This window comes from Heliangelus exortis, chromosome 3 (assembly GCF_036169615.1).
Source record: "Heliangelus exortis chromosome 3, bHelExo1.hap1, whole genome shotgun sequence".
Classification (NCBI taxonomy): Eukaryota; Metazoa; Chordata; class Aves; order Apodiformes; family Trochilidae; genus Heliangelus; species Heliangelus exortis.
Window position 1 is genome coordinate 12,783,723 of NC_092424.1, and position 27,589 is coordinate 12,811,311.

The 27,589-nt window shown below is 51.0% G+C and overlaps 4 protein-coding genes across 12 annotated transcripts in view; 1 reads left to right on the plus strand and 3 right to left on the minus strand.

The window, feature by feature from the left end:
* Nucleotides 1–1,014: 1,014 nt before the first annotated feature.
* LRRC73 (leucine rich repeat containing 73) lies at nucleotides 1,015–7,625 on the minus strand. Its single transcript, XM_071739254.1, has 6 exons — nucleotides 6,838–7,625; nucleotides 6,213–6,373; nucleotides 5,049–5,171; nucleotides 3,766–3,866; nucleotides 3,133–3,316; nucleotides 1,015–1,503 (listed from the first exon to the last, which is right to left on the minus strand). The coding sequence occupies exons 1-6, from the start codon at nucleotides 7,107–7,109 to the stop codon at nucleotides 1,433–1,435; spliced, it is 912 nt and encodes a 303-aa protein (XP_071595355.1). The 5' UTR covers nucleotides 7,110–7,625; the 3' UTR covers nucleotides 1,015–1,432.
* Nucleotides 7,626–11,859: 4,234 nt separating this feature from the next.
* Nucleotides 11,860–17,234, minus strand: YIPF3 (Yip1 domain family member 3). Its single transcript, XM_071739257.1, has 9 exons — nucleotides 17,069–17,234; nucleotides 16,771–16,977; nucleotides 16,586–16,692; nucleotides 15,847–15,892; nucleotides 15,376–15,468; nucleotides 14,899–15,030; nucleotides 14,230–14,343; nucleotides 13,630–13,753; nucleotides 11,860–12,349 (listed from the first exon to the last, which is right to left on the minus strand). The coding sequence occupies exons 1-9, from the start codon at nucleotides 17,150–17,152 to the stop codon at nucleotides 12,228–12,230; spliced, it is 1,029 nt and encodes a 342-aa protein (XP_071595358.1). The 5' UTR covers nucleotides 17,153–17,234; the 3' UTR covers nucleotides 11,860–12,227.
* A 20-nt stretch (nucleotides 17,235–17,254) lies between these two features.
* Nucleotides 17,255–20,757, plus strand: POLR1C (RNA polymerase I and III subunit C). 2 transcript variants are annotated; one of them, XM_071739255.1, is made up of 9 exons: nucleotides 17,255–17,607; nucleotides 17,692–17,763; nucleotides 17,877–17,984; nucleotides 18,426–18,558; nucleotides 18,676–18,795; nucleotides 18,995–19,147; nucleotides 19,325–19,474; nucleotides 20,025–20,141; nucleotides 20,440–20,757. In XM_071739255.1, the coding sequence occupies exons 1-9, from the start codon at nucleotides 17,539–17,541 to the stop codon at nucleotides 20,556–20,558; spliced, it is 1,041 nt and encodes a 346-aa protein (XP_071595356.1). In that variant the 5' UTR covers nucleotides 17,255–17,538; the 3' UTR covers nucleotides 20,559–20,757. The 2 variants fall into 2 exon arrangements, with proteins under 2 accessions (XP_071595356.1, XP_071595357.1); XM_071739256.1 differs by lacking the exon at nucleotides 19,325–19,474 and having other exon boundaries at nucleotides 17,440–17,607.
* A 2,323-nt stretch (nucleotides 20,758–23,080) lies between these two features.
* XPO5 (exportin 5) overlaps nucleotides 23,081–27,589 on the minus strand; it is a 28,880-nt gene continuing 24,371 nt past the window's right edge. For 7 of the 8 annotated variants that reach the window (XM_071739260.1, XM_071739263.1, XM_071739262.1 and 4 more), the window contains 6 exons: nucleotides 27,230–27,292; nucleotides 26,663–26,745; nucleotides 25,866–25,973; nucleotides 25,548–25,685; nucleotides 25,252–25,416; nucleotides 23,081–24,716 (listed from right to left, as the gene is read on the minus strand). In XM_071739260.1, the coding sequence (XP_071595361.1) occupies nucleotides 24,576–24,716; nucleotides 25,252–25,416; nucleotides 25,548–25,685; nucleotides 25,866–25,973; nucleotides 26,663–26,745; nucleotides 27,230–27,292 (698 nt within the window). In that variant the 3' untranslated portion in view covers nucleotides 23,081–24,575. The remainder of the gene's footprint in view (nucleotides 24,717–25,251; nucleotides 25,417–25,547; nucleotides 25,686–25,865; nucleotides 25,974–26,662; nucleotides 26,746–27,229; nucleotides 27,293–27,589) is intronic. The other variant, XM_071739266.1, reaches the window with a different exon arrangement.

The window sequence follows — 27,589 nt, forward strand, 5'->3', positions numbered from 1 at the left end:
ACTTAAAGGCTAGGCTTGTCAAAACAATGCAATGAAGCTTGTGCTGTAAGCACCTTTAGAGCTCATAAAATTCTGCCTACCTCATTTCAAATGTTTTGTTGGCTGTCCTATCTGTCTTGGCAAAGACCTCCATGTGCTGATCTAGAGTAGGATGAGGTGTAGCTAATTCTTTTAACATTTTTTGGTTCTCTTGAAGCCCCAGCCCTCAGTTGTCATGTGAGAGTATCATTTCTCCATTTCAGAAACTGACTTATGTGGGAATATGTAACATAACCCTCTCAGGAGTTCATAGGAGTTTTGCAATTCTAGTGTTTAGGGGAGGGAGGGTTGGGGTTGGTTGGGTGTACCCCAGAGAGGAAGCCCTTCAAATCTGAAAGAGGGGCGTTCCTCAAGGATGCTGATAGGGACATTTGGAAGTATTTCCTTTTTATGTCGAATGGTGCTGCAGAGGTCAGAGGGCTGTGATGAAGTTTCCTCCCCGTCCCAAATGCTGCTACCCGCGCCCTTCTGACCTAGGTGTATCCAAAGCGTAACACAAGAAGAGTTTCTTGTTTCTTTGTGCCCATTATTAATGATTTTATTCTGTGTTCCCTTGAGTAGCAGCTGCTGCCACAATTTAATCTCCCAGCCTAATCCGAGCCTTGAAACCCTATCTTCCTCGCCCAGCTCCAGCCAGGCTGAGCGGTGAGACCTGCAGCGCTGACGTCGGCACCAGAGGGTGCACGGCTGCTGACAAGCTCCCGGCTGATGGCATCTAGTCCAGCCCTCTACCTCCTAGGCAGACGGAAGGCCCGGGGGACAGCAAATTGCGCTAAAACCTTCCCCCAGGCCCAGGACAGTACGGTGGAGAAGCTGCCCTGCGAGGAGGGAGCGGGGAGGGCAGCGGGGCCGGGGCGGGAGGCGGTGCGGGCAGGGGTGCGGGGCGCTGCTGCCCCCTGCCGGCACTCCGAGCTCCTGCCCGCTCCTGGCAGCTGCCGGCACCGACCGGAGAGACGAGGCTCAGGCTGCCATGAGTGGTGGTGCCACGTCTGTGACCTTTATAAAACTCTCATCGCGACAGCAGTACAAGCAATAGAAAGAACATCTCTTATACACATCTGAATAAATACAGCCTGCGCCCTGCGGACACAGCCGGGCGGGGAGGCGGGGAGGCAAGGGGGGGGGTGGGAGGAAGCAGGGCAGCGTGAGCTACACATGCGGCCACTGGACAAGTACAAGCGGCTGACGGGGTGCGTGACAATACGGAGATGTGTGTAGAGATTTGCTCCTCCGCCAGGCTCCGGCACGCAAAGAGCCGAGGGAGGCACCAACAGGACGTGAAATGTGTGAGAAGACGGCTGGGGCAGCTCACCGGAGGCAGGGAGGCTTGACGATGCTCGCTTCCCCAGCAGGCACAGTGCTCTTCTTGGCAGAAGCAGGCAGGGTAGCCCAGCTACATTTCTGTTTCTGCTAAGAGACTGTCACCGAGACCTGACGTCATCAGGACCATCTGGGAGCTGGAATCTGTGGCAACAGAAGGAGAAAACCATGAGCAGTGGTGGCTGTCGGAGAGCACGGAGCTGTACGCCAGATCCAGAGGGCAGGATGAGGAATTAAACCTCTGCATACAGGGTGGGAAGTGAACTGCTGAGAGGATTGTGAGATTAAGTAGTAACTAGGTCTACTCTGGCCACACAGCAGAACTGAATCGATGTTTAGGGAAGGGTGGGGGTAGGCAGATACAGCAGCAAGAGCCCAGGGTGGGTATCTGCATTTGTTATCTTGGCTGTTGACAGGAAGATCAGCTCTGAACCCCCCCCCCCCCATATACACTGGCAGGTGATACTGACCTTACCCAGCCCTGTGCAGACCTTCAAATCTGCACTCATCAAGTATTTTTTCAGCTAGATAAGACTGTGTCCAGGTGGCACAAGCCAGCAGGCTGCAAGCTATCCAAACCCACAAAGGGCAGTGGTGGTGTTGCCTTCCCAAGAGCAGGGAATGCAGTGGGCAAGCAGCCATTTTATGGCAGCAAAGGCCTGGAAACCCTGACTTTCTGCACTGCATGAGTGGAAAGTTTGTGCAGCCCTTGCCTGTTTGCCTCAGGAAGGTGAGGGCAGCTTGCTGGCTCTGCGACAACACAGAGCATCAGCCAGGAACACTCTGACTCTCCCCACACCAAGTGAATCAGCTGCAAGGAGGATGGGCATGCATAGCAAGTAAAAAACTCAGCAGGATAACAGTTTCCCATCCAGGAACCTTTTAAACAGAAAAAGAATAAATTTTTTTTCATGACTGTCACAGAGAAAAAGCTCTTCAGTGACAGTGTGCTTCAGATCCAGAGTCCTACATTCAAAACTGCCGTGTAGGATCTCAACTGTGGGACGCAGTTTCTGGAAACCGGATCCAAAACTTGGCCAGAGCTGTAAGTAATGGATTTTTATAGCTCAAATAAATAATCCAGATGTTTTGAGGCCCAGGGAGTATTTGTGTTTGTCTATTGCTAGTCTATAATGAGAACTGGGAGGGAGGAAAGACAACTAAAGGTAAAAAACCAAACCCAAACTAGAAGAATCACAAGGCAGGCGTGTCAACATACAGTACCATGTATACAAACAATATGTGGCAGGCTATTGCTATAATATACTTTTTTTTTTCTGTTACAAACAATAGACAAGCTGTGGCACCTGGCTAACCATTCACAGGTTTGGTACGCAGAGATAGAAGAGTTGATGCTGTGTGGATTGCAGGGAGGTTCTGGAAGCAGGGAGGAATGACAGGAGTTTTGGCTGGGATATCTGGCAAAGGCATCCAAGATCTTTAATGCTCCTGTCCTTGAGTTTTAAGACTTTACACAAAGATTTTGCTCATGCAGCATTAGGGAAAATGCCTCTGAGGCACCATTCCTACTCATTGCAGCAGCTGCATTGTCCTTGGAAGCTGCCTGTGCAAGTGCAGCTCAGCCACAGCTCAGCCTCGCTATTTGATGTGAAGGTCACACCTGGAAGTTGTCTAGATTCCAGTTCACAGGGAGAAAGGAACAGACCCCATTCACCAACCCACCAGAAGAGATGAGTGGCATTGGAAACACCCCAGACACCCCAACTCCTGCCTGTCAGCCCCTGGCCACAGTCCAGGTCCCAGAGCTCTTACTGTTCTGGCAGATCCAGGGGTTCTTCTCCCTGGCTGTGACTTCGCGAGCCTCCGATTCTTCCTCTTCCTCACCCTCTGAGAGCAGGTCAGAGATCTGCTGCTGTAGCTCAGGACTAATGTTGTTTTCTGCCAGGATGAGTGTCCGTAGGGCTGTGGGGTAATTCTCTACCATGTCCAGCAAGGTCTGGGCAGAGAGCAAGATAAACAGGCTGACAAGCAGCACAAACAGCAGCTACACTGAGAAGCAAAAGCTCCAATGCTTTGTCTTCCTGCAAACTTCAACCTCCCTTTTCTTAACTCTGCCTTCCCTTGGCCTTGACCTCTCTTTGCCAGGATTTCTGAGAATCTGAGGACTTCTGACCTGCCTGTAGGAAGAGCTGAGCCTGGATTTTCTGGTGCTATCTAAAGAGAACAGACTGCTCTACACCCTGTTGCTGCTACATATCCAGGCTTGTCCCCTCTTACCACTTAGAGCTAAGGCTGTGAGAAGAGGGCCTGTGCTTGACAGCCTTAGCTCCTACCTGTCCACAGAGCTTTAGCTCTGATCCTCAGGTCCTAGGACCTCTATAGATAGCCAAGACCTATGTCCTTGAGACACCAGTGATGCTGTAAAGTAACTGTAGGCTCTCTTACCTGGGCTGACTGGTTGGTAAGCCCTGTTCCCTCCAAGTCCAGAACTTCAAGGGTTCGACTGGAGGCCACAGCAACAGCAAGCATCCCTGCTACCTGGTCACCTGTGGGATAAGCAAAGTGTTAGCAGTGCCTGCCTTCCCTCATGTAATGCCACATACCCTCATGGGTCTGAGGCTGCCACAGAAACATCCTCTGTGTATTTCTGCCATTAGACAACCTCCAAATCTCAGTTACCTTGGTGGGGGGAGAAGCTGTTAACTGAGGAAAGATACAAAGTAATGGTGCACCATTTTCTGGTTATTAGAGCAGTCACTGATTGTCAGATGGAACACAAAGGAACAGAGTGAAACCATTTCTATTCCCCGAGGAACCCTATCTTCCCAAATCTCCTTCCTATTTAAGGATGTAAGGGCCTTTAACAGTCCCTGTAAGGCATCCCAGTCACAGATTAAGGAGCTGAATATCTTGGTCTAAGAGGAGGTTGGAGCTGAACAGAGGACTCTTCAACAACTGATGGACTGCCTCCCTGTAAAGGAGGTAGACTTTTAGGGGTAGATACAGCAGGACCAGTAGCATTAAAGATTGATGCTGGTGAAGAGACAAGGCTCCAGCATGTTCTCCTGACATTCCTCAGTGAGTGCCAAGATACTGCAAAACTGTGACACTTTCTCTTGGAAAAAAATACTGGACTACTGTTACCTGCATGTCAGGTAACATGCTGGGGCCGTTCCTGCCCAAGAGGAGGTAGCTGGAGGCAGTCTCTATTTTCAGAGGGGGTGAGGAGGGGAGTGCCCTGCTGATGCTTAGGGAGGCATGGCCCAGACTCTGCTTCACCACCTTGCAGCAGAGATGGAGATAGTTGGTTTCTATGGCAACGAGTGCCAGGCTCTCTTCCTCCTCCTCCCTGCTCTGACAGAAAGATGAAGGGGGGAGTATGGGGACATGCTGCACCTGCCAAGCTACCATCAGCACCTGAGGCTTCAGGGACAGGAGAGACATGAAGGGATAAATCTGATGGCAAAGGCAGTGGAGCAGGCAAGGCACAACCTCCTCTCTGCACCTCCCTGCAGGGCGTGTGGCCACCTGACACAGGCAGAGCAGCAAGGTTGGCTTTCCCTACAGCTAAGGGCTCTGGGCAGGGTGAACTCACTGCTGAGACCAGAAGGGACAAATGTAAGAAACTGCTCTGTCCTGCTGGTGATGCCCTGCAGCCCTTCCAGAGCTTGGTCTCCAGCCAGCCACCAGCACAATCCCCTGCTCCTCCTCCCTGCCCCTCAGCTTACCCAGGGGGTTGTAGTCCAGGTTCAGCACGCGGAGCTGTGAGCTGTGAGCCACAGCAATGGCCAAGCGTCCCCAGCCCTTGCTTGTGACGCCTGGGTTGGCACTCAGCGTTAACTCTTTGAGGCCTGGAGGAGAGACAGAAGCCAAATCAGAGCCTTAGGGTCACCAAAGCAGCCTCAGGGGAACTAGTTCAGCTAACCAGAAGAGCTTTGAGAGTTTTGTCCCCTGCAGTCCAATGGTCTAAAGAGTTTGGGTTGCTCTGACAACTGTCATCACATCCTTCACAGACCAGTGAAATATTTCACTGTCTTCAGCAGTAGGCTTCCATTTGCCTGTGCTGTGACTGCCCCATTTCTCTGCTCTCACAACCCATGTCCTCCTCGCCCTAAATAGCAAACACAGTAGGAAGAAGTAAGGAGTGTGTAAGGTGACTGACCAGGAGGGGGTGGCATGAGGTGACATGTTGGAAAGAGGATAACAGAGAGAGTAGGCTCTGAAGCCTGCACTTGGGAGGGGTGGTCAGCAGGGATAATAGCATCAGTGGCACTGTGAAGACACAGAGGAGAAGGGGCTGGAGAGAGGTGGAAAGCATTTTGAGAGTCTGAAGAGAGGGGTGGTGTCATACTCAGCACATGCCAGCTCTCAGCTTGAACTGGCCTGCTGGCTTCTTACTACCAAAGATCACCCCCTGCAAGTACCTGAGTCTTGGCACTAAGGCTATGACCATGTAACTACACACCCACAGAATGCTCCCACAAACAGGGACAATCTCTAGGCACTGACAATAAAGCCAAATGCTGAGGTGAGGCACACACCATATTTATCAGTCATTATCAACATGCAAATGTAAAACAATAAATTCAAAGTCCAAGCTGTCCCATCCTCCAGTTTCAAATGCTCCTATCATGAGCCAGTAGCAACCTGTTGGTCCCTGAGCTCCACACTGCCAGCAGGACAGATAAATAGCAGAAAGCCCATGTGTGCCCTGGGGAATTGCTCTTCTATTGCTTGGCTTTTCTGCTTTACTTGAGTTGGGGAAAGAAATTCCTTAGCCCAGACAAACTACGGAGCCTGTCTCCTCCATAGCTGAAGATACACTGCTACATGCATCTGCTCCATATGAAGCTCCTCTGGTCATTGTGCAGCCCACGACCCCTGGTGCTTACCAGACTTGGCCCCGTCAGGTGGTAGGAGCCCACAGATAAGGTTGATGCCTTCATCACCCAGCATGCAGTCTCCTAGATCCAGAGCCACCAGCGAGGGGTGGATGGAGAGAGCAGGGTTGAGGAGGGCCAAGCCTGCATCTGTCAGGGGACTCCCATGGAGGCTGTGCAGGTAAAAGGGAAAATTACTAAGCAGCCTTCTTCCTAAGGGCTAACTAAGCCCGATGGGAAGCAGATGAAATGAGGAGGATGACAAATCCTAATCCCAGGTAGGAGAAAAGCACTGGAAAGTCTCTGCTGCGAGGGTCAGCCAGCTGCCACGACGATTCTCCTCTCCCTGCAGGGACAAGGGGGTCTGGGGGATGCCAGTGGGGCAGGAGCAGCCCTCCTCACCGCCGGGGCAACCCAAGCTGGAGGGGCCGGGATTGAAAGCCGGTGGGGGCAGATGGGGCTCCCTCACAGCAGGGTGGAAGGGCGAGGGGCTATACCCTCTGCCATACAGGGGCGTTTTTTCTCCGACGACACTTAGTCGGCGGCTGACCCGGCGCTGCGAGCCCCCTTAAGACCCGTCCCCGCCCAGGAGGGCCCCGGGGGCACTGCCCGCAGCCCCCCGCCCCGCCGTACTCACAAGAGGGACTGGACGGAGCGGTTCGCCTTCAGGGCCTCTGCCAGCTGCTTGACGCGGTTGATGTTGGAGACGATACCCAGGTTGAGGTTGAGCTGGGCCAAGGAGCGGGACTCAGCCACCCCGCGGCAGACGTGCCCGAAGTCCCGCTCGGAGAGCTGGCAGCCGCGCAGCGACAGCAGCCGCACCGAGTTCTCCCGCAGGCTCTCGCAGATGTCCCGGATCTCCGCCCCCGACAGCGTCTCCCCGGAGATCTGAATGGACCCCGGCAGCATCTTCCCCCGGCTCGGGGAGCCGCCGCCCGTCGCCGCCCGCCGATCCCGTCTCGGCGGCTGGGCGCCGGGAGGCAGCCGCGCTGCGCGCTGCGGGCCGGGGCGGGCACCAAAGCCGCCGCCGCTGCCGCTGCTGCCGGGCAGTCCCGGCCCGGCCCACCGCGGCCCCGGAGGCGTCACCGCGCAGCCCTACCGGCGGCCGCCGGGACGCCCCGCTCCACCCGGCGGGGCCGCCGCCCCTCCGCGAGCGGAGAGACCCGAGGGAGCCATCGGCGGGAGCTAATCCAGACCGGCGTCGGGCTCTGAGTACCGTGGGACTGCGGCGCCGCGCTCTGCCAGCATCGCCGGGAGAGGGCCGGGCAGCTCCGCCGTTCGCCGCCCCGCTCCACCCGCACCTGCCGGGCCGCCCCGCCTCCTCCCTGCCGTCGCTCCGGGTCCTGCTACCGCCCGAGCAGGCTGCCCGTTCCCCTCCCCTCTGGGCACCGCCGGACGGGGCCGCCTCCTCGCAAAAGGGGGCAGGCGGTAAGGGACCCCTCATCCCACCCCAGCGTCCCCTGCCGCCATCTTGCGACCCGGTGCCATTCGAAGCCCGGCGGGAGGCCACGCCGGTGCCCGCCTGAGACGATGGCGGGGCCGAGGATGTGTCCGCGGCGTTGAGGGAGAGCGGGAGGGGAGGGAGGGTGAGAGAAGCCCCTTGGAAGGGCTCTGCCTGCCGGCTTCTCTCCCGGCTGGGGTAAAAGCGAAAGCCACTGGGCCGTGGCATACTCTGGGTGGTTCTTGGTCTGCAGAGCAGCGCTCATCTGCCTGCTTTGTGACATTCTTAAATCTGCTGCACTTCGAGCTCGGACCCATAGCTTAATGGCGAGGTTGGTGTGACCTGTTCCGTGTGGCCTAGGGCTCATAGAGCTGCTCCTTGGAGGCAGCTGGTGAAAGGTGAAGGGTCCATATCCCTGGTAGCACTCAGCCCTCAGCCTGACCTGGGGTGTGAGGGGCATGCCTCACCCCTGCTAATTCACAGGTACAGGTGAGATGGATTTGTCCCTTCTCTCCCCTCGTTGGGTAATCCTGTGCTGTGAGAGAAATAGGAAGCAGGGGCCCTGTGTTTTCAACTCCACTGAGCTGAAAAAGGAAGCCAGTGATGCAGAAATTAGGTTAAACCGCCTAAGTAGGCAGCTTTCTGCACTAAACTAATCTGGCTGCTGCACATAGCAGCACTCAAATGAATTCTAGCCCGGTGGGTAACTCTGGGACAAACCCAGGCTGTCCTGCTTGGTTAGAGGGCCAGGGCAGGAGAGAGGGATTGAAAGTGAGAAGAAAAATGGGGGAGTAGGTCACCTGAGCTGAGGACTGCACATTAGGTCCTGAATGAGACAAGGGGGAGCAGCAGGTAAGAAGCTGGACTCAGATGTCAGCTTGAAAACTTTGGCTGTAGTATCTAATTTACAGTGTAGATATTACCGTGCCCTTTCAGTAATCTGTTGCTGTTCTCTAGTGCTGTCTACACATCTCTGTTTCACTGCTGCACAGGGGTGCAACAGGCTTGATACTGTACCTGCATGGTATGTCAAGGACAGACTGCTGGCCTGGTAACACATCTGCACTGGGATGTGAGCAGCAGTGGCAAGCATCTGGCTTGTGTGCAGGTGATGGCTTTAAAAAAAGAGTGACTGATGTCTAAGGTCACATTAAATGGTCCAGGTGAGCATGGGGTCCTATGTATTGCAGGGCTGTGAGGGGCAGAGGGTGGGCAGGGGGGTGACTAAGCTGATCAGCACCGGTCGACTGGAAGATTGGCACTAAGTACCTCCAGGCACTAATTAACCCATACTTTGTTAAACAGGCTATAATTAGAGAGGTGCTTGGAGGAGAGCCCCTGGGATGTGTCCCACTTCAATTGACAGCAGCAGCCCTGAAGCATTGATGAAGATGCCCTAATGTTGGCATCTTCACTCACTGCCTGTTGTCAGGAGCAAGAGCACATTGAGGAGACAAATGTCCTGCCTTGCTTTATGCTCAAATACATCTGGAGAAGTGTCACAGGAGCTAATGGCTCAAAGCTTTGGCTCAAAGGCTATGCAGAGGGAAATTAGGCAGTGGTATTTTGTGAACAGCTGGATATTGCTTCCCTATCATACCCTGCAGGTACGGGGAAGGTAGTTTATTGTTGACCTACTGGGGACACAAGAAATGAGAGTTGATTCTCTAGGCTGCTGCCATTAAGGGCTAACAGAGAGAAAATCAGTGGATGAGGAGCAGGTACTACATGCAGGAAGACAAAAGTGGGAGAAAAAAACAGACTACCTGTAACCCAAAACAACTAAAGTGATAATTAGTGCAACAAGGATGGACTGTAAGAAGAGTTGGACTACCAGGTACTGCAGAGGAGAGATGGAGGGCATAGATGTTTTACTACACATTTTATCTTCCTCTTTCTAATCTGACAGGTTTATATGTTAACATAAGGGCTGATATAGCTCTCACAGAGAGAGGGGGTAGTGATGAGGGGAGAATTATTTCTGATTTGCTGCAAGGGAGAAGGGAGAGAATTATTTGAGACCTCCTGCAAGAGCCATGGCAGTGGTGAAAGGGCTGTGAAAGGTGTGAAAGGGCTGTAAGGTTTGTCCTGGTAACTAGAGGACTTGAATAAACACTGAGAGATGCCCTCCCACAAGGACTTTACTAAGGCTGCATGCTCAGCACACTCCCTGAAACTGCAGCAAGCATGCATTTCCCTGCAAAAGCGCGTCCCTCTCTGTCAGCAAAAGGAGGTGCTGAAGCTTTCAGCCAAGTGCTGAATTTCTGGCAGTACAGAACAATTCAGCTTCCAGCCACTGCTGCACTGAGAATTAATCGGGGCTGAAGAACTGGGGCAGAGCGAGCCCCACGGCTTCTGAGAGCGTGATTGGTTTATCTGTTCCCATCTGACCCGACACAGAAGCTGCTCTGCGGGGGAATCACGGTCTCCCGTGCTTTGAGTGAACACTCGGGGCAGAGCTTCACCCCTCTGATTTAGCTAAGTGGCCAGGTGTGGAAGAGGAGCACAGCTCTTCTCTGACAGTGGCCATAGATCAGCAAGGATAGTTTGGCACAGAATGTTTTTTCTTCTTGGCAGGACTTGCTCTAATGACAACTGTCTCTTTCTCCTTTCTTTACCCCCTGCCTGTGCTTGGGGGGTTTGCACTAAGAAAAACAGACCCATTCTAGGCTGCCTGGGCAAGAAATACGTTGTTAGAAAACAATCTCCTTTGGAGTCATAAAGAGGGAAATACCAGTCATGCAGCATTACAAACTAATATGTTTTGTCAAGTTTAAAAGTAATGGAAGTTCTAGGAGCTTATAGGATCAAAAAAAAAAATGCAGAGACTACTAGCCCAAATTTGATCAATTTGATTCCCCAAAAAAACTTGTTCCCAGTGGTGCTATTCTTCAGCCAAAATAAGCTGGAGGGGGGGTGGGGGGGGGAGGCATGCAGCAGGAGAAGAGAGTGAGAGAATGTGTCTGTTGTGTACATGTTTGCTAGCAGACAAGCTTATTGCTCTTGGAAGGGGAACAAATTATGAACCTGGGAATAAGCAAAAAGGAAAGTAGGTTTGTGACTGAAAATATGTGAGTCCTATCTGTTGACGTTTTTGTTTTAACTGAAGCAATGACCAGCCTGGTGACCATATCTGGTGACATTTTTCTCTTTCATTGCACCTTGGCACTAGTCTGAATGCCACTACAGTTGCACCCTCCCACTAGCATAAGCAAGGGCCCAAAGAGTGCAGTTCTTACATGATATCTGCCTTGTGCATCAGCAACTGGGTACACCAAGACAGGGAAACAATCTTCAATTATTTTTCCAGCCTGAGCATAAAGGTGAGCTTCTCTTTGGAGTGGCTCCTCTCCCCAACTCATTCAGAGCTACAGGGAGGAAAAAGAAAATGAAAGCCAGACAGCAACTAACAGCTCTCCACTCTTGGACAGTACAAGTTTGAGCAAGGAGTGAACATCTGAACTATGCAATTTTGAGTTATGTAGCCCAAGTAAGCCTGGGCTAGGCTGCTCTGCTTCCCCATCCATGCTGGAGTTTTCCTCCATCAGTATGCTGGAGATAAACATGCCAGCTCTATTACTGTTTTACACTCCACCATTTCTCCCCTTGTTTAATGGAAATGCTGGAGAATTTTTCCAGACTCTCTAGGCTCCAGGAATCCTTTCAGAAATAAGGCTTGACTCAGCTTGAACAGTCAGACAGCAGAGTAGTGGAGTGACAGTTCCACAGCTGGGGGACATGAGAACAAGCTGCACGAGGGGGAGCTGAGCTGAATTGACTTCTCCAATAGAAATATCCACAGAAGACCATGCACAACATGCTGCCCTGGCATCAGAACTGCTGTTCCACAGGGCAACATGGGCAGACGGGTTTTATGATGCCTCTCTGTAGAAGCACAGGGACAGATATATTAGTGACACACACAGGAGAAGGGACAGCAAGGTGAGATAGCACCTTGGACCAAGTGAAAAGAGAGGGATCAATCTGGAACTTGATAAAGAAGAGAATGTGGTTAAAAATAGTGCTGTTCCTGAAAATTTCCAGGGAAACTAAAGTTCCTGTGCCTTTCTGGCTATAGAAAAGGTGCCCAGGAAAAGCTATGTATCATGTAACATTTGAAGTAGGACAGCAGAAAATTGCAGAGTCCTGCTTTGAGTCCAGGACGAAACCAAAGGTCACTCTCCCGTTATTCAAGTAGACTCAAACATAAGACATCACTCAGCACCAACATCAATTTAATTCTTCCCTCTTCAGGACAGGAACAGGGCAGCTGCCCTGGGGTTATATCAGCAAGCAGAAAGAGGGATAAGGGACAAACTGCACTGGGAAATCCCAGATAAACATGCAGGCAGCAGAGCCACTCTGCTAAAGACAGCTGGGATCTGGGTGGGAGAACAGCATAGTTCTTCTCAGTCAATGAAGTGCAGTCCACTCAGCTGCCCAAAACTGCAAACCAAAGGACAGTTCCAGGCAAACAAAACCAAGTCTTCTTCCTGATGTTCTGTCCAGTTCCTAAGAGGCAGCAGGTTATTATGGTCCTATGCAGCCCCAAAAGTAGTGAAGGAAGCAAGTCCAAGCCTGTGAAACTACAGGGTCAATGCAACCGTTTTAGTTGTTGTGTTCAGTACAGCATTGGAAACAACTGGAATGTCTCTGGCAACTCTCTGAAAGGGTGGCATGTTGGGTCCTTCCAATGTGTCCAGAATACCTGCAAGCAAGAGTGTCAAAAGTTAGTTCAAGTGCAGGGGGCATATTTTCTCTCACTTTTCTTTCTGGCCAGGTAGTGGCAGGGCCCAAGATGTGTGAAGCACTTGGAGGCAATGGGAGGAGACATTTAGCCCCCCAGAATGAGCAGCAGGAAGCACTTCCATTCAGAGACTACATGGTACAATCAGAGCAGGGCAAGGGAACTGTGTGTTCCCAAGAGGAACACAGATTCCTTTACTTTGAGGGTATCAGATCCAGTCCCCCACCACTGACCTGAATGCAGATATTGCCAATGATACTGCTTTGCTGAGGCAGCTTGAAAAAATCTTTATCTAAGAGCAGGGTCTGTGCTGGGGTGAAGTGTTTTCATCCTGAGATACACTTGCTGACTGACATCAAGGGCTGCAGCTTGTGGTGCAATGTGGAATTTTTGTCACTGTAATGTCAACATAGCTTCTGCTTGGCAGGAAACATGTACTACTGCAAATCTCCAGTCAATGACCCTCTGAAGGCTGGTAATCAGCATTGGAGAGCCTTGAAGGATAAAATATACTAATATACTCCAAGCAATTTTCTATTTAATCTGCTGGAAAGTTGCAGATCAGGGCTCAGAGCCTTTGCCTCAAGAATGGATCCAGGAAAGAACAGTAATTACATCTACAAGGAGTTGTAATGCTGTGCTGTAACTATAAATTATGCAAATTTAGCTGCAATACTATGAACAAATTTGGCTACCTAAACTCCAGAAAGGGGCTGGCTGCTGGGTTTTTTTGTTTGTTTGTTTGTTTTGTTTTTTTAAGGGAACCTAAATATGTATAGTCTGGTAAATGGCACTGACTAGGGAAGATTCAGTTTCTGCTATCAGTGTTGTACACCATCAGATAAAAATAAGTGTTACACAAAGGAAGAAAAAGACATTTTCTCATCAGAGAAAAGCAACTGACTTCAGCAAGATTCAGGAAGGGACTGACCATCTTCCTGCAAGAACAGTGACCGCTGTAACACTTCACTTCACTGAGGAAATAATAAGTGTCCTGGACTTGCAACTTAGGTCTTTAAGTACTCAAAGTAATGAAACTCAGCTCTCAGGGACTACCCCACATCTTCCTGCTGCCCTACTTAGACAGCTTCCAGCTAGTGCTGGCCACTCCTGGGTTGCAAACTGACACAGGTACCCTCAGGTCAGATTCAAACTGTACACCTTTTCTCTCACAAAGAACAAAAAGCAGCTCCTCTTCTCCTAGATCTAACAGGATATGTCTTCTTATCTTCCTTGCTTACCTTCTACCACCTTGTGATAAGCAAAGTGCAGATAGAGGAGGAAAAGCATATGCAGAGCAGCAAGGGTCCCACACAGGATGAGCCTCTGGGTATGTCCCACGGTGCGTGACACCAACACAGCAACCTAGGAGAGAGGTGGAGATCAGAGACAGGAGAGCTGCTGCCTGAGCCACTGGCATGACAGTCAGGAGCACACAGGAGGAGAGTGGGCCAAGAAGTGAGACTCGGTGGGAAGACTGCTCAGAACCTTCACTGCAGTTTGCATCACCAAATTCAGGGCAATCTGATTTTTGTTTCATGTAGGTGAATCTTGCCCAGCATTTTCAAAAGCTGAGGATGCTCAGGCATGGCTTTCCAGAGCAGCAGGGGCTGTAGGGGCACAAAACTCCTGCAGCTGTTAGAAAGTGTGGTGGTATTAAGCCAAGTGTCACCTCCATACACCAGCAGTCAAATGACCCAAGAGCGTCAGACTGTTCTTCACAGCAGCCTGACTGGCTGTGACATGAACTGTCTGGCCCAAAAACCAGAAAGCAAACAACACTTCCCTCCCTTCTCTCATCCCCAGAAGAGGTGGGCTCCAGCAGGCTGCCTGTCCCTTACCATTCGTAGTGTAGAGAGTCCACCAACAACCAGCCAGAAGATATAGAAGAGGGAGTGGAAGTGGATATTATAGGTGACAAAGAGAGTGATGCAGTGTCCGAAAAGGCCGTAACCCTGACAAAACAAAAATGTCCCTGTTACAAGTGGCAGTCCCACACAGATGTTGGTCAAGAGCATGAACAGCTTATTCCTGCAAACTTCACCAAGGCAAAGCTTCACAAACCACTCATTCAATGCCAGAGTCAGCCAGCTCAACAATTTTAACAGCTCACACCCAAATAATGTGTCTGAAGTATTCACAGTGATGTCACAGATTGTAACAGCTTGGGAAGTTGAGGAAAGAGCCTCCAATTCCAGACAAATTGGTATCTCCTGGGTTTTTTTATCCCAAGGAAGTAAGGCTCTCAGACCAAGAAATCACCAGGCTCTCAGATCAAGAAATACAAAGCAGGAGACCTGCATGAAGGAACTGCCCCTTTGTGGTGTTGTGTTGCCTGAAATGAGGCAGATCAGAATAGCATCCTGGAATTCCAGGTTGTCTCAGTGCAGTCACCTGGTAGCACTGATTTACAAGGACTTTTTGCATTCTCTAGGAAAAACTCAAGAGGCCACCCTTGTGCTGGAACACGCAGCCAGTCCACACCTTGGGACATCCCCATCTGTACATACCAACAGTGAAAGCATCTGCACCATCGTGATTTGGGCATTGCACAGATATGCCAGGAAATAGATGAAAGAGGAGACGCCCAACCAGTAACCAAAGCAGGTGCCAATGGCTGTGCCCATCAGTGTGCCTTCCCTCTGTGGAGACAGTGTCAGGATGAGGAGGACTCACAGATCTGACCAGACAGCACCCCAATTCTACCACAGAGAGTTCCCAGAACTTTTTCAGATACTATGAGATACCTGGCTAGCAGCACCCAGGGTGCCACGTGAGCTACACCCCAGCACTGCCAGCAGCAGAGCATCAAGACATCTTGATGTGTCCTTTCTCCCATCCCTAAATCAACAGGCTCTTCCTCAAATCAGTCTGCTTTTCAGCAAGATGCTGTTCAGTCACGGGAGAGGTTTCCTCTCCCTCTCTAGTGTCATTACAACAATCCAGAGCCCAGTCAAACCACAATTTATCACCGAGACTCAACGTACAATGATGGTGTCCGAGGTCTTCATCCCATGCAAAAGGATGGCCACCAGTGTGAAAACCAACATGAGAGGTCCATAAAGCTCACCTGCAATCTTCTACAGGAGGAGACAGATGAAGGAAGGTTTGGTTAGTGCTCCTGAATACCAGGCTCCCCACCCTAAGCAATGCAATAAGTGCTTTGGATGAAGTTTATCACCTAGCCAACTCAGATGTAACACCAAGGCCCTTGCTGGCAGGACCCAGACAGAATAAGATGTGTGATGGAGTCCAAGATGTTTGAAGTCTAGAACAGTACCACTGGTAAAAGCAGATAGGGGTTTAAAACAACCACAGGAAAGAGTTTTCCAACATTTTCAGGCGGATGAAAACCTAACAAACTTAGGCCCTTAATAACACGGACTCCTGTAGTTTTACAAGGTGTCTATGGGATGTTCACTTGACCATGAAGCCTGATTCATCAAAAGGGAACTCACCTGTGGGAAATTAATCATCTTCACAGGAATCATGGACTCCAGCAGTCTGCATTAAAACAAAGTGGAGGGTGACATCAGAAGTGGGGAGGACAAGAGAATGGTTTAAAAAAAAAAATGCTTCAAAAGTAAAACATTCCATACTCCCATCACTAGTGTTTTCTGGCATGGTTGAAGGCCTCAGGGGACAGAGATTCTTTCTCAAAGGTCATGTAAGGTAACAAGAAAAGGGAAACCTCACTGTCAGTGAGTTAATTTTGCCAGGGAAGGATTCAGTGAAAACACTTAGGGATCCAGTCAAGGATGGGAGATCATTGGCAAGACAACAGGAAAGAAAGGCACCTTTCTTCATCCAGCCTCACAAAACTTTCCCTTTTTGGACACAGACATGTTGTAAACACAGCAGAAGCCACAAAACAGAACTGAATAATAAAAGGTTGAAGATCCTCCAAAGCTTTTTTGTGCCCCAAGCAGCAATACTGGGTGACAGGTGACAAAACTGCCCGTCCATCTGGGGGACTTCATTGAAGACACTAAGGCAAAGCACAGTGTGTTTCCCCACATCCAAACCTTGCTGCCACCTTGCTCGCTTTGGGGAATGGTAGGACCACAACCAGCCTCTCGTGGGCACGAAGCCGCCAGCCCCTCCCCGTTTGCCCTTGCCCCCCCAGGTGGAGATGGTTCGGATCTCTGAGGTCCCTTCCAACCCAGCCGATTCTATGATAGGGAGGGTCCTGCCCACCTGGCGCGCACTTGAACGGGCTCCACGTCGAAGTAGGGTCGGAGAATGTCGATGTTGGCATAGAGGCTGAAGGCCCTGGAGGCTTGCCTCTTCCCCACCTGCCACATCTGCGGAGAGAAGAGAGCTGGCAGCGGGCGGCCGGCGGGGCCCTCCGGGGCCGGGGGGGGTCAGGGGGCCGCGCTCACCTGGTCAGCCACCTGCCGGCCCAGCTGCCCCCGCAGCCCCTTCATGCCCAGGAACTCCCCGTCCTCCTCCTCGGCGGCCCCCGCCTCGCCCTCCGCCTCCTCCTCTTCCTCCTCCTTCATGCGCTGGTGCATCTCCCCCATGTCCTCGAAGCTGGAGCCCGACGTGTCGTCCATGTTCTCCATATCGATGACGGCGGAGCCGCCACCCTGTGCCACCGGGGCAGATCGCGTCAGTACCCGCTTTGCTCGACCACCGCCGCCGCCGCCACCACCATCACCACCCCCGGCCCAGACCCACCTGCATGTTTTCCTCGAACCCGCCCCAGTCGGCGGCGGTGCCGCTCCTGCCGCCGCCCGCTGCCCCTGCTCCCGGCGCGGACATTGTGCCCGAACCGAACCGGGTCGGGCCGCGCTTTGCTGGCTGCTACCGCTCGCCAGCGGAGGAGCAGCCGGATGTGACGCTAGCGGTGGAGGGGCGGGGACCACAGTCTCGCGAGGCCGAGGGTGCTCTGCCGCCATCTTGTGTGTGGCGCAGGGAGGGGAAGGGCGCGGCGGGATGAGGGAAATCTCAGGCGGGTAATGGAGGCAGCAGGGCGGACGGGCAAGCGGGAGGGATGCGCTGCCGCAGGGACCGTAGGCCGGCTAGCGCCGGTAGCCTAGACCGGTAGCGCCGCGTTCCCCGGGAGCGGCGAGGACACGCGTGGGCGGGCCGAAGCCTGTCACGTGGGGAGGAGCACCGCCCCTCCCCGCCCCGCGCTGGCGGCGGCCATGGCGGCCAAGGGGGGCACCGACGAGATGCGGGACCGCGTGGTGCTGGGCGAGTTCGGCGTCCGCAACGTGAGTGGGGCGGGGTGGGGTGGGGTAGCGGGGGGACGCCCGGCCTCGGCCCGCTCACGGCTCTCCCTGTCTGCGTCCCGGCAGGTCCACACTACCGACTTCCCCGGCAACTACCCCGGATACCGGGACGCCTGGGACCAGCGGCGCTTCGAGCAGGTGCGGGGGGGGTGGCGACAACGGCGGCTGAAGGGGCGGCCGAGGGGGCGCGTGCGTGTGCGTGGGGTCCGCACGCAGAGCCCGGCGTGACCCGCGTCGCGTGTCGCGTGCAGGAGTTCCGCGTGGACATCATCCGCGAGGAGGAGGGAGCGCTGGAGTTCGACATGGTGGGCATCGACGCCGCCATCGCCAACGCCTTCCGCCGCATCCTGCTCGCCGAGGTACCGCGGGGAGCTGCGGGGACGGCCTAGGAGCGGGGGCACTTGCGTGATGGGGAGCGGGGAGGGTCCAGTCTTAGGTCAACCCTTGCAGACAGCTTCTAGGTTCAGGAGAGAAGAGCGTGTTCGTGCTGCATGGGTGTCAGGATCCCAAATTAGCGCCGTAGCAGCAGAAGCAGATAGCGCTTCTTGCTCTCCAGGGTGCTGTATTTGTAGATCAGCCTGCTCTTTGCTTCTCGGGGTCATCTGTTTAAAAAAAGAAAAAAAGGGTCAGGTGTATAATTTGGTGTAAAGGTGTATTGGATAGCTAAATTTGGCAGAAGTAGCACTGTAAAGAGTCTGCAGGGCAGTTACTTATGGGGGAGAAGGGACAGTAGCTGGATAGTCTGGTGCCATGTGGTTCAACAGTCATCTTATGCTGACTTGATCTCTTGTCTCCCTGAGGTGCCAACGATGGCTGTGGAGAAAGTCTTTGTTTACAACAACACATCCATTGTGCAGGATGAAATTCTGGCTCATCGCTTGGGCCTCATCCCTATCCGAGCTGACCCTCGACTCTTTGAATACAGAAATCAAGGTGAGTCTTGGATCAAATAGAAATACTGAAGGTTTCCCTCGAAGCAGGAAGTCAGGATCACGTAAACTGAGCAGAAGTGTGATTGCATAGAGCTTCCTGTTCTTCCCTTCTTCCCAGGAGATGAAGAAGGCACAGAAATTGATACTCTACAGTTCCAGCTGAAAATAAAGTGCAGCCGAAACCCTCACGCAGCCAAGGAATCGTCTGATCCTAATGAGCTATATTTCAATCACAAAGGTGAGTTCTCTCCTGAAAATACTTATTTTCCTTTTTAGGTCTAGGGAGACAGGATTTGGTTTGTTCTCTCAGCCCTGTGAGCTGACAGAACTGATTCTCTCATTCTGTTTAACTTACTTTTTGCCACCTCCAGTCCCATATCTGTCAGCAGCCTGTTGTGAGACAGCAGCTGGCTGATGCATGTGGCTTCTCTTTACAGTGTACAGTAAGCATATGACGTGGGTGCCCTTGGGGAATCAGACAGACCTCTTTCCAGATGCTGACTTCCGACCTGTTCACGATGACATCCTCATTGCATTGTTGCGACCTGGCCAGGAAATAGATGTGCTTATGCATTGTGTCAAGGGTATAGGTGAGTTGTGAGTCCTGGGGCAGCAGTAGGAGCAGTGTGAGTGCTTGGACTAGGGCACACTGTGTGAGGAGGAAGGGTGGAGAACTGGATTTCCTCCTGGAATGTTAGGCCCTAGCATCCTTGCACTCTGATTTTCTGAGGCCTGCCCTTATCCTTGACCCTGAACTCTCTGTGTAGGTAAAGATCATGCCAAGTTTTCACCTGTGGCTACAGCAAGTTATCGACTGCTTCCTGACATTACTCTCCTGCAGCCTGTTGAGGATGAGGCAGCTGAGAAGTTGCAAAAGTGCTTTTCCCCTGGAGTCATTGAGATCCAGAACATCAAGGGTACTTTCTTCTTGCTCTAAAGTGCCTTTTTTCCATAAAAGCCTTAGCAGAGACTGATTAGAACTAGGGCCAGATCTTTTAGAGGCAGAACCACGTTGGGATTTCTTTCTGATCAGCAATGATCCTTGCTAATCTGAGGCTGGTTTTATTGGCAAATGTCTGTCATGTGCAGAGGTGTTGGGTGATGAACTGGGATCTCCCTGAAATGCTAAGGGTGCCTGTCTGCAGAGCTCTGCAGGTGCTGACTGCAGCTTCCACTGCTGTTCAGTTGTCTGCATGTCTGGGTGGTGAGCTTGCTTTTTCCATCAGCTGAGCATGGAGAAGACATCTTGTGTCCTGCCCAGGCTACATACAAGCTTTGTGATTGGGTTGGAACTGTTCAAGAAGACCATTTATGCCAGGCTGGAGTTAAGTGTTGGGGATGTGCTAATTCTTTTTATGGGTGGCTTTGCTGATGGGGGAGTGTATGTTTGAGGGGTAAGGACCTGTCATCACCACAAGACACCCATCTGCTGTAGGTGCCCATCTATTCTCATCTTTTCCCCTTTAGGAAAAAAGGTTGCAAGAGTAGCCAATGCACGGCTGGACACATTCAGCAGGGAAGTTTTCCGTCATGAGGGTCTGAAAAACCTTGTGCGCCTGGCACGAGTGAGAAACCATTACATCTGTAAGTACCCCATTTTCCATAAAAACATAGAGCCCTGCTGGGGTTTGTGCAGACACAGAGACTGGCCAGTGTGTACAGCTGGATCTCTGCCTCCCCCTTCTCTCCCACACTGCTGTGGTTTGGTGTTGCTTTGGCATTGAATGGATTTGTGCTTCTTGCTGGCAAATGTAACCTCTGGCTGTGAAGGTCTGGCGTGTCAGAGATGTGTTGTAAAGGAAGATGAAGGACAGGAGTGCTGGAGCCAGGTGCAGGCTGAAGCTGTGTCGTGGCTGTGCTGACTCTGTGTGTCTCTGTGCAGTTTCAGTGGAGTCTACAGGTATCTTGCCTCCAGATGTGCTGGTGAGTGAAGCCATCAAGATCCTGATGGGAAAGTGTCAGCGCTTCCTGAATGAGCTGGACTCTGTGCCTATGGAGTGACCAGGCTGTAGCTGGGAAGCATAACCCTGCACTGCTGTTCTGGGCTTCCTGCACCTGTCTGCAGAGGTGATGCCTCTTCCATAAGCAAGAGGTTTTAGATGGGCTTTTCAAAAGTCCTAGAACCATCTCTTTGAGTTTGCTTTCTGTTGGTCATAAGCCTCAGTGAGGACATGAACTAAAATAAAAGCTTTTATTTACAGCTGCCTCCTGTGCTGTTCAGAAATGTGAGGCCATAATACAGAGAAGAAAGTTGCAAGAAATCTAAAGATGAATGGTATCCTATATTTTAGACTGCATGCAATATGTGAAGAGGACTGCTGTGGCAGTGTAGTAAAGCACTTTGTAGCAGGTCAGTGAGATTTAATGTCAGTTTTGCAGGTATTTGAGACCTGTGCTGGGGTAGGTACTGTGTACTGTCAGAGGCATGAGACACCTCTCGTATGAGGAAAAGATGAGAGTTGAGGTTGTCAGCCTGGAGAAGGCTCCAGGGAGACATTATTGCAGCCTTTCACTTATATAAAATGGAGCATGGCAAAAGACTTTTTATCAGGGAGTGTAGTGACAGGACAAGGGCCAATGGTTTTAAGCTGAAAGAGGCTAGACTTAGATTGGACATTGGCCATTTCCTGTGATGAGGGTGGTGGCAAAATGCTGGAAGAGGTTGCACAGAGAAGTTGTGGATGTCCCATCCCTGGAAGTGTTGAAGGTCAGGTTGGCTGGGGCTTTGTGCAGCCTGAGCTAGTGAAAGATGCCTGCCCATGGTTGGGGGGTTGGACTAGAGGACAGTCTTTGAAGGTCCTTTCCAGCCCAAACCATTTCATGATTCTGTGATACAGTACCAGGCTTCTTTTTGCAAAGGTGTGCCTTGAAAACATGCTCCATTGGAACTGACTGTCCTTTAGTATCTCATGGTAAGGTGGGTTTTTTTGCAGCTGTTAGGTTTGACAACTCTGTTCTCCCTTTGAGTCAGTGAACATACTTTGGGCTGACCTTGAAGCTGAACTGCATGGTGGAGGGCAAGTGACAGTCAAAGGCCTGGGGGAAGCCTGGGGGAACTGGCAAGTTAGGCCCAGTGGTGAGCACTGCTGTTTAGTCAGCACTGGGTAGGTCTTGGCTTGTGAAAGTCTCTGTTGGCAAGCTGATGAAGGAACTGGAACTTAGAGGATGGCTGGGAGTACTGGTATTTCCCAGTTGTTTTAAGGCAATCCTCACTAGAATGCTAGAATTTAGTGTAGAAAATTGTACTATTTTTCTACCTGCTTCAGTTGGGGTATAGTTACTTAGGCTTTAAATACTTTTATAGGTCTTAGGGTGGATAGGGAAGAGATATGCTTGGCATATTGGCTACAATCCCAACCTGTCCCTGTAATGTGTTGCAGACCCATGCCCTGCTTCCATATTTTTTTTTCAAGACTGCTGGTACTTGGTTGCTATGGAAACTGGCTGCTTCCCTGTCAGGGCTGTTCTGGGAACTGCTGAACCTAATCTTGCAGGGCCTAATTCATCCAATTACACTTAGGAGGAAGCTTTGGGAACCCAAGAGCTAGACCTAAGCCAAGCCCTGTAGTTTGTACCTCCTAATTTAGAACTCCCAACAGCCTTAGCCAAGACACCTCCTCCCAGTTTTTGCTTGCTTAAAACTTAACAGCTCAGCTGTGCAGTACCTGCCTCACATGTATGAGGAACATAGGGTGCAGTGCCAGTGTGTGAAAAAATTCCTTTCCATCTGGACTGTGGATAGTTCCTAATCAACACCTTTTAGGTGTTAATCCCATTTGAAAACAGTAATTGCTAGCTGGATCCTTGCAGTTTAGAACAAGCTCAAGCAGCTTCCATGCTGGGCTGGATTATAGCTGGGGCCTTGGAAAAAGATCTTCTAACAAAAACTTGATGCTGCTCAGGCCCACCTCTTTGAGGGCTTCTGTCTTTGTTGCAAGAGAAACCTTTCACACAACCTTTATTAGGTAAAATAGCCTGGGGGCAACAGCTCCATCACTTTCCTGTTACTGAAAAGGTCACCAGAGTTACAGCTAAACTACAGTACTATCACAACATTGCTCCTCCCAGCCAGGGCTCCGGGGCTTCATTTAGTAGCAAATGCACCTTTCTGTGCTTATTGCTTATGGGATATACTTTGGATTAGCCATGCCAAGGGGTTTCACTGTGGCAATATGTACCCTTCAAATGAGCTGTGACTGACATGCCAATACTTTAAAATACAAATTTCTCTTTTCTTTCCACCACCAGGGAGGTGGTGGAATCACCATCCCTTAAAGTATTTTAAAAACATGTAGATGAGACACTTCAGGACATGCTCTAGTGGATGATAAACAGTGATATATGTATTTTATTGGGGTGGGGATGTTGACAGTAGGAGATGGTGTCTTAGAGGTCTTTTCCAACTGAGAGTTCTGTGAGTCTGTGAGTGCTGAACAGTCTTTAGGAAGGCAGTATGGACAGAGCAGAGGCCTCAGTTCTAACTGAAACAGATGGAAGAATAAAAGTGAAACCATGACACCATGTGTATGAAACTGGAATAGCTTTATTGACATTCAGAGGTGTAACAACCAGTTCAGAGACAGCTTTGGATTTAAACATTCCTACAAAAAAGGTTCTAAAAACCATTTAAAAAAACCCCCTTGTGTCTAGCATGAAGTCACAGAATGTTAAAAATATCACAACACAATAAATATACCCAGCCTTTGCTAGAGCCAGGAGCCATGTTAGCTCAGAGGTTAAAAAAGTTTGAGGCCAGGAGGAAAGTGGAGGGTGCTGGTGGAACAGCAGAGGCAGGAGGGTGAATGGATTCCTAGAGCCTGCGCTTCCTTTCTGTGCTCCCACCCCTCCCAACCCCAGCTTGTCTGTCCAGTCTGTCCATGTGGAGAGACCACCTTCTCTGCCCGCCATGGTTTATTACTTGCTCTGTCTCCTGGATAGCGTAAGTGCCAGATAGCTCTGGACAGACCCTTCCAGATCCTGTACTGACACATCAGAAGAACCAGATTTGCAGACTGGAGTGGTTTGACACAAGTCTCCCTCATCTAAAACCCAGTTTCTGACCTGTCTCTCCCCCTGCAAACTGCAGTACAACCCCCACTCCTCCTGCCCCAGTATGCAATTCTCTGAAAAGTACCAGACTGGGTAAACATGGGCTACTGTCACCTCCACAGCAACAGGGTGAGGAGATCGATCCCTTTTGGTTTGCAGTGCTTCAGATATTGGTCCAGATTTTGTGTACCCTGCTCTGGCTATATACTACAGGGCATGGTAAAAAGAAAGAAAAAAAAAAAAAATATATCCTGCTCCCCCTGAGAGATGTCAAAGAAAGGCTGGCACAAGATAAAAGCCTTCCATTTGGCTCTGGGTAGAACAAGCTGCACAATCATATATATAAATACATATGTATGCATATGCATGACAGTGTCTGCCTCCTAGGGAGCAGCTGCACCTTAGAAAGGCTGATCTCAAGGGAGATCCTAGAGCACTGCTAGGCTTCCTGGCACACAGCCCTCTGCCCAAGGCTCAGCATCCTGAAGGGAAACAGATTCATCAGAGCACCAGTCAGCAAAGGGACAAGTGCTGACAGGCACGACAAGAGTGTCTGATGAAGCCTCTGTACACAGGCACCCAGAAGATGAGGGCAGCCCCTTTTCACATAGTGTTCTACTCTGCCTTTTGCATTAATCCTAAACCTCGTGGGATGAGGAAGCAGAGCAAGAGTGACCCAAAGCTACAGGATGACCAGGCTGTACCTAACAGAGTCTATGGGTTCAGCTCCCAAGAAGCAGAGGTCTAAAGATGCTCATCCAAAGGAGGGTAGGGGAAGGCATGAGGGAAAGCTTAATAGACTGGTTCAAATGCCACCACAGGCCCTATCCCAATGTAGGGAGAATGGGACAGGACTTGCAAGGGGCTTTATTCAGACAGATGTTTGTGGAGGTGATGGTAAGGAGAATCTAATGTGCTTACTATGAAGAAGGACAAAATAAGGTAGGGGATGGTTGCAGCATCCCAGGCTCAGGGCTCAAAGAATGCAGTGAGGACTTCTCCCTCCTCATTTTCTATCACATCTGTCTCCAATAACGGCTTCACCTTTTTGAAGAGTGATGGAAGGTTCCGGATGTGCACCTCCTTGCGGAACTGCTCCCCAAGGGACTTCTGCAGAGGACAGAGACAGAAGGCATCACTCATTACTACCTTCATAGCTCTACTCAACTCAGGGGCAGTGTGCTTGCAGATCAGAGGCAGACCCCAGACTCTGAACAATCCCTAGGCTTAGACCCCTTGCTTATATTTTGGGGCATCTTTACCCTGGATCTTCTCAAGTGCGGGGGCACTGGTGTAACCACCAGTGTACCACTCCTTAGCTTTTAACTCAATGACCCAGCCTCCACCACCATCAACCTCACAAAAGCCAGCACCCACCCAGCAGCTTTGCTCAAACACCCCGTTCCTGCAGGCAGCTTTGTGCAAAGCACCCCTTCCCACTGCTGGAGAGGCTGCTCAGTCTGTGCTGCCATCACCACTGTATCTCCAAGTTGGAGAGACAGAACAATCACCAAGAATATGCTGCAACAGCCTATTGTGTATAGTATTGGACAGCATACGGGGTGGTGGAGGAGAGGCTGCCCCATCACTTCTGTAGGGTATGGGAATAAAGTGAAGCAGGTCAGGTCTCCAGCATATCACTTACCCCAATGCAACCTGCAATGAGGCGCTTGAAATGATCCTTTCGGCGCTTGTCTGCCACCTTCTGCAGTGTTGGGTTGAGAAGCTTTGAGTCAAACTGCTCCAGAGAGTCCCTCTGGATGTCTGGGACCTGCTCCATCACAGCCTTCAGCTCAGCGTAGCGAGGGCGCTGCAGGAAGCACAGTTAACACTGCTCTGCTGGAGGAGCAGCCCTGCCCTCCTTGGGCCAGTGAGCATGGGATTAGTTTTCCAACACTCCCCAGCCAACCTTGCATTTGGACAAAGAGCAGAGCTTCTCACCAAGGCCTCGTAGATCTGGAAAGCCAGGTGGACAAGAGCTGCCATGCAGCCATCATGCTGCCCGTGTATCTGTAAGCCCTTCAGCACACTTGTGAAAAACCAGGACACAGCATCAGGCAGGAGGTTTCCTGGAAGGACCTGGTAAAGAGGCACTGTCAGCACAGAAGCAGGATACTGATACATAAGTGCCTTTCTGCAGCACCTTGGTCTTCCCGAGGGAAAAGGTGGCCAGGAGTGAAGCACCCACACATTTCACTACATTCAGAGCTTCCTCTCCCAACCCTGCCAGAACTAATCCCTTCTTCCTTCCAGAGGTACCTGTTTGAGCAGTGGCCAGCAAAGCTGTGTTGTGGTTCTTTGGCAGGACAAGGTGTCCTTCCAGCAGAGAGATGTGTAGGCAGTGATCAGCAGTGCAGTGCAGACATCCTGAAGAATCAGAGAGGGAAAACAGTCAGAGAAACAATATCCCACCCAAAGGGAGCCAAGAAGCAATCCAGGGGGTCCTTGGGGCTATATTCTGAGAATACTGCATGCTGCTGCTGCTCCAGCTGAAGGTGCTTAAAGGCACCCAATGTGCACCTTCAATGTCAAGCAAACCCACAGCCTTCATCTCCCCTGGAAAGGCCCTGAAGCACCAGTGACTCCCATCAGCTGTTATTCTCAAGTCACGGCAAAAGCTTCTGTAAGAGCTTCTGAAGCATCCACAGGAAAGGAGCATAGAGGTATCAGGATGGAGGTACTCTCCACAGTGGGTTCCATTAATAACTTTGACTCCTGCCAGATTGTACAGAAAAAGAGAGCTGGTGGGCGAAGTTCTTCCTCATGAAGGCTGAAGCTTAGGATGGAGGCAGAACTAAAGAGCACCCAGGGGGCTGAATGCCCAGAGCCTCACCCAGAGAAGGGCTGAAACTGTAGCTGCACATTACACTGGATCACAACCCCCATTTGCTTCTGCAACCATTAACAAGGCCCATAGAAAATCATGTATACTCATGAGAGAAGGTTTTCACACTGGGGAATGCTCCAGCAGCCTAGATCTCTGTAGCTGCATCTGACTGCACCACAGACAAAGAGTACAGGTAAAGAAAAGTGGAATTCAGAGCATGCACTCTTACCTCCTGCTTCATGAGACACTTGCCAAGCTCAGTGAGCTCTGCGCTGGCAGGAGGAGTCACCTCTGTGGCCATTGCCTCATCATCTGCAGAGCAGAGAAAAGGCAGCACTGTGAACATGTCCTGAGGACTGAGACAAAGGGAGGCACAGTGATAACTAAGCTGGGAAGTAGGGTACAGCACACAGAATCAGTTGCCAAAACACTGGCACTGGACAGACAAAGCACTGTCCAAGTGTCAGGCACTCAGCCTTTGTGGAGCAGGAAGGGCACCCAACTAGTGACCTAGAGCTCTTGTGAAGACCATGAACCCTCTTCTTGTCAGCTCACTTCTTGGTACCTTAGTGAATTAGTCCAACATGCTACCTGTGAACCCCACAGCACACTTATTCCTAGGCTAGACACGTTTTTTCTGTGGTCTCCAGATATACTGGGCTGGACAGAGCTGAGTACTTCTTACTAAACCTTCACCCTCACACAGAACTTCCAGCAGCAGGCCAGCCTCTCCCACAAGAAATGCATAAAAATACGGGAAAAGTTATTGCACACGCAAAGGTGGGAATTTACTCACCATCTCCATCTACAGCAGCAGTAGTGTTATGCTCACCACCTTTCTTTGAAACACAGCAAACAGCTGCAAAAACAGTTGCAGGTCAGAGGAGCAGGAAAGGGAAGATGTTACTTCAGAACATGCAAAGATTATCTTACAGACTCTGATGCTTCAGGCTCCCCCAGCTCTTACACAGTATCTGAAGAATCTGAAAACCACATACTGCACGACCTGGAAGGCTGAAACACCCTACCCACAGCATCCTCCCACAGTGGAACCTGTGGCACAGTGGCTACTGAGTTCAGTTGGGTTCAAGCTACTGAGAACCAGGAAGATGCAAACCCATTTGAGGCCTGTAACCTGAGAAGAGCATCTTAAGGC

Bases quoted from the DNA above. Each gene is read 5' to 3' on its own strand.
- LRRC73 (XM_071739254.1), bottom strand. From the start codon at position 7,109: ATGCTGCCGGGGTCCATTCAGATCTCCGGGGAGACGCTGTCGGGGGCG. The intron at 5,172-6,212 runs GTAAGCACCAGG...TCTCTCCTCCAG, and splicing joins ACCTGACGGGGCCAAGTCTG to GCCTCAAAGAGTTAACGCTG. The intron at 3,317-3,765 runs GTAAGAGAGCCT...CTCTCTGCCCAG, and splicing joins TTACCAACCAGTCAGCCCAG to ACCTTGCTGGACATGGTAGA.
- YIPF3 (XM_071739257.1), bottom strand. From the start codon at position 17,152: ATGTCCGCGCCGGGAGCAGGGGCAGCGGGCGGCGGCAGGAGCGGCACC. The intron at 16,978-17,068 runs GTGGGTCTGGGC...CCGGTGGCACAG, and splicing joins GGTTCGAGGAAAACATGCAG to GGTGGCGGCTCCGCCGTCAT. The intron at 14,344-14,898 runs GTATGTACAGAT...TTGTTTTGTCAG, and splicing joins TGCAGATGCTTTCACTGTTG to GGTTACGGCCTTTTCGGACA.
- POLR1C (XM_071739255.1), top strand. From the start codon at position 17,539: ATGGCGGCCAAGGGGGGCACCGACGAGATGCGGGACCGCGTGGTGCTG. The intron at 17,985-18,425 runs GTACCGCGGGGA...TGTCTCCCTGAG, and splicing joins GCCGCATCCTGCTCGCCGAG to GTGCCAACGATGGCTGTGGA. The intron at 18,559-18,675 runs GTGAGTCTTGGA...CCTTCTTCCCAG, and splicing joins CTTTGAATACAGAAATCAAG to GAGATGAAGAAGGCACAGAA.